This window comes from Pituophis catenifer, unplaced genomic scaffold (genome assembly GCF_029215685.1).
Source record: "Pituophis catenifer annectens isolate HBS135680 unplaced genomic scaffold, rPitCat1.0.hap2 SCAF_2, whole genome shotgun sequence".
Taxonomy (NCBI): Eukaryota; Metazoa; Chordata; class Lepidosauria; order Squamata; family Colubridae; genus Pituophis; species Pituophis catenifer.
Window position 1 is genome coordinate 28,113,583 of NW_027256882.1, and position 12,528 is coordinate 28,126,110.

Consider the following 12,528-nt stretch of genomic DNA (forward strand, 5'->3'; position numbering starts at 1 on the left):
GCATGCGCGAAACTACGCAGACGGTCCGGGAAGACATGAACTGGCGAGAGAACCACGCAGACTCGTTGCGAGCATCCCCATGCCGTTTTGCAATTTTCTACACTTGCGAGACCACGGACTACCTCAGGTCGTAAGTAATGGACAAAATAATGTCGGAAATTTACCCAGTGACTTCCCAAAACTAAGGGTTGATGGCATTAATTTGCAAGAATGGTATCAACAGCTCCAGGTTGTCTTTATGAAGGAAAATTTACTATTTTTTATCACTAGTCCCCCAAAAAGACCTTGGACTTTAAAAATAGATTGTTTACACCATAGAGCATTTTTCTTAATAATATCTAGTGTGTCTCCTGCAATGTATCATAGCATCAAACCTAATCTGACTGTTTCAGAAATTATTCAATGCATGTTTAATTTGTTTCACAGCGATAGTGTGGCTACCACCACAAGAATGTCTAAGGATTTCTTTTCATCTAGAGTGAAACCAGGGGTTTCCATAAGTGAGCATTTAATATCTTTAAACAAAATAAGAGCTGAGCTGCATTTGAGGGGGGAGGTGATTTCAGACCAAACAATGAAAAGTGTTATTATCAACTCACTTGATTCATCATGGGACAGTTTTATGTCACATTTAGACACTATCAATCTAGGATATTTATCCATAGAAAGTCTATCCAATAAATTGATAGCAGAAGACAATTCAAGAAGAAATCGTTCTAGCAATCACACAGAACACAAACCTTATAGGAAAGTAGCTTTCCAAGAAAAATATAATGAAACATTTAAATGTCACAATTGTGGATCCAGGGAACACAATAGAAGAGATTGTCCCAAAATTTCAAAGGAAAGACATAGGTCAGAATATAGGAACAAATACAATTATAGACAGTCTTCCATAGATAGACATAGATATAGAAGCCCACCAAATTACAAAGAGAATAGAGGGGGCAGAGATAATTCAAAGGATAGAAAATCTGGTTCACTGAATGGATTAAATAAACAAGACAACACTAAAATACAGCAAAATGAGAACAATAATTGGCTTATTGATTCTGGAGCAACTAATCACACCACTAATAACAAAAATATATTGTCTTCATTTACAGAAGATAAATTTGTAATAAAGGTAGCTAACCAAGAAAAGGTTCAAGTATTAGGCAGAGGAAATGTAACCTTACCTGGTCTAGGAAAAATAGAGGGGGTATTGTTAATACCTGAAATACCTCATAACATACTAAGTGCCATAAAACTAAGTAGAGATTCTGACATTAATATAGTTTTCTCAAAGGGAAAAGCGACTTTGGAGAAGAATAAAATAAATATAGGCACTGTGATGATTGAAGGAGGCCTACCTTATCTGATAACAAAGGAAAAATGGTTGCATAACATTGATTCAAATATGGAAGATTGTATTGAAGCAGATGATGAAAATATTAGCAACAGTGACAATGATGAATGTAAAATATCTCATGATCACGCAGATGCACACAATGAAAAAAAACCAAAAATAGGTAAACCAATTCATGATGAGTGTGCTCACATCTTACATAGGAAGTTAGGACATGCCAGTTTTCCTGTAGTACAAAAAATGACTGAACACGCAGAAGGTGTCAAAATAAAAAATTGTGAAAACTATTTGGAATGCTCAGTATGTAAATCTACAAAACTAAAAACTAGTCCCAGGCCAAGAAAATCTACTAGATCAACTAACAAAATTTTTGACTTAGTACACATGGACTTAGTTGGCCCATTAACTCCATCAATCACTTATAGAAAACGTTACTTCCTGACAATAGTAGACGATTATAGCCGTTATGGGTTTGTTTATACATTAAAACACAAAGATGAAACCTTTCAAAAATTTAAGGAATTTTACAAACGCATAGAAACACAACACAATATCAGAATAAAACAAATTATGACAGATAGGGGATGTGAATTCATGTCTAAAGAATTCTCCCAATGGTTAAAGGATAGAGGAATGCTACATTACACGTCTAGTCCATTTTCTGCGTTTCAGAACGGGATTGCAGAGAGAAAGAATTCCACATTACAAACCATGATTAGATGCACATTGGAGGATGCTGGCTTAAGCAAACAATTTTGGTCAGAAGCCTTACATTATTCATATTACACACAAAATAGAACCTGGTCCAGTATTGTAAATAAGACACCATATGAAGTAATGTATAATAGGAAACCAAAATTAGCACACATGCACATATTTGGAGTCACTGCAGACGTACACATACCTAAGCAGTTGAGAAGAAAGGGAGAAAACGTATCCAGAAGACTCAGATTTATGGGATATGAAACTGGCACCAAAGGGTACAGATTCATTGATAATAATAACAAATTTATAGTTTCCAGAACAGCTGTGTTCCATGAACAGGCCAACTGGTCTAAATTACATCTTAATGAAATATTCCCAAATAAATGTAAAGATACAAAATCTCATGAGAAAGGGACCATAGAAAAACAGAATATCAACAAATATAAAAGCAAAACCAAAACTTGGACAAATAGCCAACACAAAATAAAGACAGACACACTAACAAAAAAAGAAGCAAGATATTTGCATGATAACAATAGCAAACCTGAAAGAGCCATTAGAAACAACAGAAATCAAATGCCAAATAAATACAGAGATTACATAATGCATATGGATGGTGAGCCAATAACACCTAATACTTATGAGGAAGTGTTAAAACTCCCTCGTGAAGAAAAAGAAAAATGGGAATTAGCTATGAAAAAAGAGATGGAAAGTTTACAAGGATTAAATGTATTTACACCTGCAATTGCACCTAAAGATAAAACAATTATTGGTACCAGGTGGATATATAAAATTAAGAACTTAGAAGGAGGCAATACTCTATATAAAGCTAGATTAGTTGCACAAGGTTATGCACAGAAATATCCGGAGGACTATACTGACACGTATTCCCCCACTGTAAGAACAGAGAGTGTCAAAACAGCTCTAGTGGTAGCATCAGCACTCAATCTTGATGTATTTCAATATGACATACAGACTGCGTATCTACACGCAAAGCTAGATAAGGAAATATACGTAAGAGCACCTCACAGTCAATACACCAACAAAAATGAAATTTGGCTGTTGAACAAGAGTTTATACGGATTAAAACAATCTGGTAAAAGATGGTATGATTGTTTAGTAAAAGTACTTAAAACCATGGATTTCAACGCTACCACTGCTGATAACTGTTTCTTTGTTAAAAAGGGTGATGATTACATTGAATTTGTGTTGATTTATGTAGATGACATTTTATATATAGGAAAACACAAAGAGAGAAGAGAAACTTGTAAATAAGTTAAATGAACATTTCTCGTTGAAATCTCTAGGTAAAGTGAACAAATATCTTGGTGTTCAAATTAATAAGACTAGAAGGGGATTCAAACTTACTCAGAGAGATAAGATTATAGAACTTTTAAATAAATGCAATTTAAACAATGCCAAACCCTGTGATACTCCTATGCAAACTGATTTTCTTAGAAATACTGATGAATCTTCCCCTGAATTCAAGGATAACACGTTTTATAGATCAATCATAGGTTCACTTCTTTATATATCTAATTGGACTAGACCAGATATCGCCTTACCACTCAATTTATTATCCAGACACGTCAGCAAACCAACAATGTATCACTGGGAAGCTGTTAAAAGAATTTTAAGATATCTGAAAAGTACACTAGATTTTTGCTTAGTATTAGAACCTAGTGATAATAAAGAACCAAAGCTTGCATGTTATGCAGATGCGGACTGGGCTGGAGACACATCATGCAGAAAAAGTACATCTGGTTATATTTTTCTCTTAAATGACTGTCCAGTTTACTGGTATACTGGAAAACAAGAACTAGTAGCCACTTCAACGACAGAAGCGGAATATGTTTGTTTATCCAAAGCTGCAAATAACCTTGTATGGTTTAATGATTTAATTTCAGATGTTTGGAAAAAACCTGCTTTGCCTTTTGTTATGCATGAAGACAATAAAGCGGCCATTGAAATATCTAGATCTGATGCCATTGGACAAAGGTCCAGGCATATAGATATAAAATTTAAACATGTGAGGCAATTATCTCAGGATGGATTTATTAAAGCAGTGCATTGTGATACTTCAGAACAATTAGCTGACATATTGACAAAGCCTTTACCTTCTAAGCAACACAAATATTTAACATCTAAATTGTATGTCTTGTATTGTCCTGAATCTGAATGTAATTGGTGTTGTATAACGAATCGGCATTTAGAGGGGGATTTGTCAGATGTAAATGCCTTATTCTCTAATGTGTAAATAGTATATGAATGGGGTATCAGGGGTTAACTTATTCTTCACTTCTTAATGTATTCATAATTCACCACTCCCACTTATAGCTCCACCCATTGTATATATAAGGAGCCACCTACACCCTTTTCCTCGCTTCTATCTGTGAATATTCAGTGAATATAGAATGCCTATTGTAAATAAAAGGAAGTATATTTAAACCTTTAACTCTCACTAATATTATTGAGTCTGATCCTGAAAATATTGCAACAGTTTCAACTCCTACCCTCAAAATGATGCTATAGAGCACTACACACAACTAGTCACAAGAACAGTTTTTTCCCGAATGTCATCACTCTGCTAAACAAATAATTCCCTCAACACTGTCAATCTATTTACTAAATCTGCACTACTATTAATCTTCTCATCGTTCCCATTACCCATCTCCTTCCACTTATGACTGTATGACTATAATTTTGTTGCTTGTATCCTTACGATTTATATTGATATTGTTTCCTGACTGCTTATTTGTACCCTATGACTATCATTAAGTGTTGTACCTTATGATTCTTGATGAACATATCTTTTATTTTATGTACACCGAGAGCATATGCACCAAGACAAATTCCTTGTGTGTCTAATCATACTTGGCCAATAAAAAATTCTATTCTATTCTATTCTATTCTATTCTATTCTATTCTATTCTATTCTATTCTATTCTATTCTATTCTATTCTATTCTATTCTTTACAAAATTTCACCTCATGAGTCACCAGAGGAAACACACAGGAGACAAACCCTTTGAATGTGCTCTTTGTGGGAAAAGTTTCCATCAGAATTATGAACTGGTATTACACCACAGAAATCACACAGGAGAGAGACCGTATGAGTGTCCAGTTTGTGGGAAAAGTTTCCGTCAGAATGCCAGCCTTGTGAACCATCAGAGCATTCACACAGGAGAGAAACCCTTTGAATGTCCTGATTGTGTGAAAAGTTTCACACACAAAGCCTACCTGCTGGGTCTCCAGAGGACTCACACAGGAGAGAAATTATATAAGTGTCCAGATTGTGGGAAAGGTTTCATTACAAAATTCGAGCTCACAAGTCACCAGAGGATTTATAAGGCGAGAAACCCTTTGAATGTCCTGCTTGTGGTAAAAGTTTCAGTCACCGTTCCAGCGTATAGACACACAAGAGGACTCACACAGGAGAGAAACTGATCGTGGGAAAAGTTTCAGTGACAATTCCTACCTCGTAATACAATGACTCACACAGGAGAGAAACATTTTCAATGTCCTGACTGTGGGAAAAGTTACAGTCGGGATTCCTACCTGGTAAGACACCAGAGGACTCACACCGTGGAGAAACCTTTCAAATATCCAGTCTGTGGACATTACTTCAAGCATAAATCATCCCTTATTGTGCACAAGGAAATCCACATGAGGCAACAGTTGAAGTCTTGAATTTCATTTGTGATCTCCCATTCATAAAGTGTAGGTGCGAAACTGACTGTTTGAATTCTGGCCTGATTCTTTTTACTCAAAACGTTTCTCAGGATTAAATTTGTAGGTGGAGGGAAAGGGAAAATGGCTAACTGCCATTTTCTGGTTATCAGCAGAAACTTCTGGATATTTCCTTTTGCAGAAGTAATGGAATTCCTCAAAAAGGAATTTTGGATGGTGCTTTTGTATGTTGATTATGTAATTCCCACATGTGGAGTTTCAATCTTCTACCTTGGTTTCACTCAGATTTTAAGCCCCAGAATTCCCCAACCAGCATAAAAGCAGTCCTTAACACACAACTATTATGTGTTATACATAATACATAACCTTACAATTATGGTTGCATATTGTACACTGTCACACAGAAGAGGGACAAACTTCTTTGTTTTGTTACCTTAAGATGAGAAACAAATGTACAGTAGAAAATGTTCCTTTTTTAAAAAAAATGCATTACGTTAGAATGATCAGAAGTATTTGACATGTAAAAAATTCGAATTGCCAGGGTTGTTATGAACATTAGGGCAAAGCAAGACACTGAGAGTTACTTCTAACTGTGAGATGGGTAACAATTAAGTTTTAATAATAAATGAATTTAATAATAAAAAGGTAATGTAAAGCTCATTTCCCAACTCTTCCTCAATGATGACTCCACACATACAGTGGGTTTTTAACACACTACAATTATTAACGTAATCTCTCTCTTGTGCATTCTGCATCTCAATGATGTCTTCCTCAGCTTCCCTTCCTTTCTCATTATAAATTTAGAATTTTCATTTCAGTTTCAGATTCACACAGGAGAGAAACCTTATAAGTGTCCAGTTTGTGGGAAGGGTTTCAATTGCAATTTTGAACTGGTGATACACCAGAAGACTCACACAGAAGAGAAACCGTACGAATCTCCTGTTTGTGGGAAAAGTTTCAGTCAGAATTCCAATCTGGTAATACACCAGACAACATACACAGGAGAGAAAACATATGGATGTCCAGTTTCTGGGGGGGGAAATCATCAGAATTGCCACCTGGTGATATACCAGAAGACTCACACAGGAGAGTAAAGTCCTACACTTGGGTAAGAAAAAACAAAAGCACACATATAAACTGGGGGAAACCAGGCTTAATAGCAGTGACTGTGAGAGGAATCTTAGAGTCTCAGTGGACAATCAGCTAAATATGAGCCAGCAGTGTGCAGCAGCAGCTAAAAAAGCCAATGCAGTCTTAAATTGCATTAACAGAGGGATACAATAAAGATCAAGTGAGGTACTAATACCACTAGTAAGTGGTATTACTAGTAACCCTAGTAAGACCACACCTAGAGTACTGCATCCATTTTTGGTCACCATGCTATAAAAAAGATGTTGAGACAAAATGCAGAGGAGAGCAACCAGGACGATTAGGGGATTGGAGGTTAAAACACGAAGAACAGTTGCAGGAACTGGGCATGGCTAGTCTAGTGAAGAGAAGGACCAGGGGAGACATGATAGTCTTTCAATACTTGAGGGGCTGCCACAGAGAGGAGGGAGTCAAGCTGTTTTCCGAAGCACCTGAAGGCCAGACAAGGAATAATGGATGGAAACTGACCGAGGAGAGATTCAACCTAGAAATGAGGAGGAACTTTCTGACAGTGAGAACAATCAACCAATGGAACAGAAGTCGCCTTTGGAAGTTGTGGGAGCTTCATCACTCGAGACTTTCAAGAAAAGATTGGACTGCCATTTGTCAGAAATAGTGTAGGGTCTCCTGCTTGAGCGGTGGTGGGATAAGGATGGGTGTTGGACTTGATGACCTATAAGGTCCCTTCCAACTCTGTTAATCTGTTAAATATTTAGGATAGGATAAGATAGGATAGGATAACAGAGTTGGAAGGGACCTTGGAGATCTTCTAATCCAATCCCCTGCTTAGGCAGGAAACCCTACACTTCAGACAAAGGTTATCCAATCTCTTCTTAAAAAGTTCCAGTGTTGGAGCATTTACAACTTCTGGAGACAAGTTATTCCACTGATTAATTGTTCTGTCAGGAAATTTGAGGGGCTCCTACAAAAATGAGGGGGGTCAATCTATTTTTGAAAGCCCCAAAAGGCATGACAAGAAACAATGGATGGAAACTAATCAAAGAGAGAAGCAACCTAGGACTTAGAAGAAATTTCCTAAGGGTGAGACTAATCAACCAGTGGAATAGCTTGCCTTCAGAAGGTGTGGGGGCTCCATCACACACAAGCAACACAGTTACAAGACAATTTGAAATCTTTACAGTCTAATACTATAAGCTAACTCTTAAATACTGAAAATGCAGGATCAAAATACATAGAAACAGCATTGCAGCCCTATTCCAAATTAATAAAATCAATTCTGCTAATTAGAACGTGTATTTAAAAAGACAAGAACTCTGACAAGAAACTTCTGCTCTGTATTAACATTTTTAAAACTCCTTCCCTGGCCTAATCCTGTCAAGAACAAGGAGAGATTCAACCTAGAAATGAGGAATTGTCTGACAGTGAGAACAATCAACCAATGGAACAGAAGTTGTGGGAGCTGCATCACTGGAGGCTTTCATGAAGAGACTGGACTGCCATTTGTCAGAATGGCAGGTGTAGGGCTGTGATGGCGAACCTATGGCACGCATGCCACAGGTGGCACGTGGAGCCATATTGGTGGGCATGCGAGCTCAGCTCCGCCAGCTGATTTTCAGGCCTTCTGGACCCACTGGCAGTTGGGAAATGGACCATTTCCAGCCTCCAGAGGGCCTCCGGGGGGTTGGGGAGGCCGTTTTCACCCTCCCCAGACTCCTAGAAAGTCTCTGGAGCCTGGGGAGGGCGAAAAATGGGCCTACCAGGCCCACAGTGCCATCACATGCCAAAAGCTGTGTGTGTGTGTCATGCGCGCATGTACGGGGGGGCAGGGCACATAGAATTATGGGTGTGGGCACGCTTTTGGCACGCATTGGCCAAAAGGCTAGCAATCCCCCCACACTCCCCCCGCTTTTGGCATGCATTGCATTGGCCAAAAGGTTAGCCATCACTGGTGTAGGGTCTCCTGCTTGGGCGGGGAGTTGGACTAGATGACACACAAGGTCCCTTCCAACTCGATTTATCTGATCTGTAAGTTTCTATTGTTTCTGTGCTAACTGCATTCCTGCGGTTTTGTTATCTCAACTAAGTAATTTGCCTGTTAAATGGTTCTTGGCTGACTGCCCGGAGCTATTAACTGAAGGGAGAGAGAGAAGAAAAAAAAACACACCTCTCTTTCACTTTATTTCCCTTCCCCCCAGGTTTTAAAGCGGCTAGGATTTTTCTGCCGAGGAAATTGCTATGTGATTATTTCTTCTTTTTCTTTTCCCTTCCTTTGGTTAATTATAAATGAGCAGGAACATCTGAGGTGTGTGTGAGCTACTGGAATCATTAGGCAGACAGGCAGCCTTGACTAGTCAGATGGTTCGCAGAACTCCACAAAGAGTTAATAAACGGTTCTCCTGAACCGATGTGAACCGGCTGAATCCCACCGCTGGAGTATGATAATGTAAAGCTATCTTCCCAAGACACAGAAGATGTTTCCATTTCTTTCATTCCTCTCTCAGGGCTTCTTTTTAATACTTTCCAAATAATCCCTGAAAGTACAGAGAGGAACAATATTTGCAGCAGAGAACTGGAATTTTAGTTATGCAAATGAATGAGCTGATTTTGCTGAGTTTAGAAGACACCAAAGAATTGCAGGTGTGTTCATTTCACTAATACAATTCAGAGGACTGGTTATATATATTTTTTCTAGCGGCTCACTTGCATATGCATATCCCTCTGCAAAAGGACACCCACAACCAGGACCAGGTCAGGGGTGAGGAGGAACCAAGAACTTCTTTTGGCCTGTGCTTCCAGCTCCAGGTAGCTTTACATTTAAACATGTTGAACGTTTCTAAATTTTAAAACATTAAAATTATATTTAATGTTTCCTTTCACTTTTTGATCTTTTTTTAAAAAAAATATTTTTTTTATAACTTTCATCATGTCTCATTATGGTTAAGAGCTAAAATGGCCTTAAAATGGCCAAAGCCTCTGAATCTTTGACAGGGCTATACTGTAGTGCATAATCTTGCATTCTGAAGCAATGCTTAGAATCCACCCGTGAGGACAATTATATTTAGCCGCTACGGATTTCTGATTTCTTTGGGGAATAAAGTGGGACACTAAGACAGGGAAGATAAGATCTTGGAAGAGTTTATGGCTTTGTTCACTACCACAAGAGTTTATTTATTTATTTATTTATTTATTTATTCAAATTTCTATACCGCCCTTCTCCTTTCGGACTCAGGGCGGTGAACAGCCAAGATAAAAACATCTATACAAAACATCACAGTTAAAAAATAAAGTTAAAATAATTTATAAATTTGGCCCATAATTTAAAACTTGTCAATTAAAATCAATATTAAAATTTTAAAACTAACCCTAAAATCAAGACAGACCGGCTAACTGGAAAAAATGAGTTTTTAGGGCCCGACGTTCATTGCAAAGAGTAACTTATTTTTTCTCTTGGAGAGAAAAGCCCCCGAAGGTAGGAAACAGGAGAAACAAATAATAATAGTTTATGTGCAGAGCAGAAATTGAATTAATTTAATTTCAATACACAAAGAAGACACGTTAAAACACAAGAGAAATAGAATGTATAACAAAAAAAACCTCTTTACAATAAAAAGATAAATTAGACCCCCAAAACTTACTGACCCTATAACAAAACTGAGCAAATTAAAAGGCAGCCCAAACGCCAAAGAGCTGGACGCAGGGCCAGGCCAGAAACCACTAATCCACAATCGGAGGAATTCTCCATTTCCTCAGAAGAAAAGTCTGAAGCTCAGATGAAAGACTTTGTAGGGAAACAATAATATAGAATATAAAATACTGATATACTAGATTTAGTAAAAGCTTGTTATTCTGTAATCATTAGGTTCCTGTAACATATATTGTGCTTTTTGTATCACATATATTATTCCTTTCTATTTGTATCTCCTGTTACAAACATATTGTCATTAGGCCTCTGAACTGTATCTGTTATTTGTCAAACGTATGTCCCTGCCATTTGACCTGCTCATATCAATCTCTTTCTGTGCCACCTAAAAACATGGTACGTATCTGTTGGAACTCCAGCCATCAACAAAGGGGTAATTTACATCTCAATCCTAATTTATGTCTGATCTGGATAAGATCTGGTCTTCAGGAGCCAGGCGCTAAGTGGCCAATTAAGTAAACAAAGATAAGACTAATTGGAAGTTTAGATTCCTTTGCAGGGCAACAAAGAATACACAAACATAAATTAATTGGGGATCTAACTGATGCTTTAAAGGTATAAAACGTGGTTACATCTTCTCTGAAGATGTGAACCCTCCCATATACATATCTCTTTGTATGTGTTTGGAATGGTTTTACCCAGCCTTTTGTCTTTGATCAAAGATTAAATGTTGATTCTTATTCAAGCCTCCGTTTAAGTCTTTCTTTTTGGTTCACTGAGAGCTTAAGCGTATAGCCGGACCTTACAACTTTATCTGGAGAGTAAGAGCGAGCTGATTGCAAAGATGTTGGACTGGATCTTGAAAGCTGCAGCTTTGATTTTGCTGTTGAAACATCAGGAAGAAGCTCAATGGGTAGATTTTGTGGGTAAGAAGATGCAGGTTGGTGTAATGGTGAAGGCACCAGGTTAGAGACTGGGAAATACTCAGTTCCAGTCCCGCCTTAAAGTGTTAAACTATCTGTGCAACTTTGGAGAGGCCTTTCAGGCCTAGGCAGCAAAGGAAATGACTTGACTGACTTAAAAGGAACTAAAACCAAATATCTGGTGTAAGGCTCAAGGATGCTCGATGGAAAGCCGTGAGTTATAATTCAGTATTAGATCAGACATAAAGACGCCTTCCATGAGCTATTGAGAGGTAAAATGTCACAGTAGGTAGGTAGGCTGTCAGGGGGACATTTACCCTGTAAATTATAGCATTTTACCCAGGAAGTGCTTTCTATGCCATCATGAGTTTCTGAATGAAAAGGAAATCAATACAATTTTGAGGTTATTTTATTCCAGATTCCTTCACACAACAGCGCTCAGAGCCAATATCATCAGAATAGAATACAACTGGAAGGGACCTTGGAGGTCTTTTAGTCCAACCTCCTGCTCAAGCAGGAGACCTTATACCATTTTAGAGAACTGACTGTCCACTCTCTTCTTAAAAATCTCCAGGGATGAAGCACCCACAACTTCTGAAGGCAATTGGTTCCACTGGTTAATTGTCCTCACTATTAGGAAGTTTCTCCTTATTTCCTGATTGATTCTCTCCTTGATTAGTTTCCGTCCATTGTTTCTTGTCTTGCTTTCTGGGGCTTTGGTAAATAAATTGACCCCCTCCTTTTTGTGACAACCATTTAAATACTGGAATACTGATATCATCATCATCATCATCACCATCATCATCCATACCTTATTATATCTACATTAAAAATGGCATCGTAGGGTGTCCTTCTAAAAAGGTTAGCCTGGTGATCAGTTAGCCATGTGGTTTTATTTATTTATTTATTTATTTATTTATTTATTTATTTATTTATTTATTATTTGATTTTTATACCGCCCTTCTCCAGCAGGACTCAGGGCAGTGAACAGCCAAGGTAAAAACATAGCATACAAAATTTAAAACAATTTAAAAAGATATTAAATAGTTTCGGCCCACAATTTAAAACACCCCAATAAAATCAATTACGAATTAAAACCGAAAGATGGGATCA

At 37.6% G+C, this 12,528-nt stretch overlaps 2 protein-coding genes across 2 annotated transcripts in view; both read left to right on the forward strand.

The window, feature by feature from the left end:
- The window catches only part of LOC139310039 (zinc finger protein 252-like), a 371,392-nt gene extending 365,681 nt beyond the window's left edge, over window positions 1–5,711 (forward strand). Inside the window, exon 5 of the mRNA XM_070934207.1 lies at window positions 5,274–5,711. Coding sequence (XP_070790308.1) covers window positions 5,274–5,499 — 226 coding nt within the window. The 3' untranslated portion in view covers window positions 5,500–5,711. The remainder of the gene's footprint in view (window positions 1–5,273) is intronic.
- Window positions 5,542–6,836, forward strand: LOC139310040 (zinc finger protein 572-like). Its single transcript, XM_070934208.1, has 2 exons — window positions 5,542–5,661; window positions 6,561–6,836. Exons 1-2 carry the CDS (start codon window positions 5,542–5,544, stop codon window positions 6,834–6,836), a joined length of 396 nt encoding a protein of 131 aa, XP_070790309.1.
- The last annotated feature ends 5,692 nt before the right edge of the window (window positions 6,837–12,528 follow it).

Excerpts from the sequence above, each read along its gene's own strand:
- LOC139310040 (XM_070934208.1), top strand. The coding sequence starts at position 5,542 with ATGACTCACACAGGAGAGAAACATTTTCAATGTCCTGACTGTGGGAAA. Across the intron at positions 5,662-6,560 it reads AGAAACCTTTCAAATATCCA|TTTCAGATTCACACAGGAGA; the intron begins GTCTGTGGACAT and ends TTTTCATTTCAG.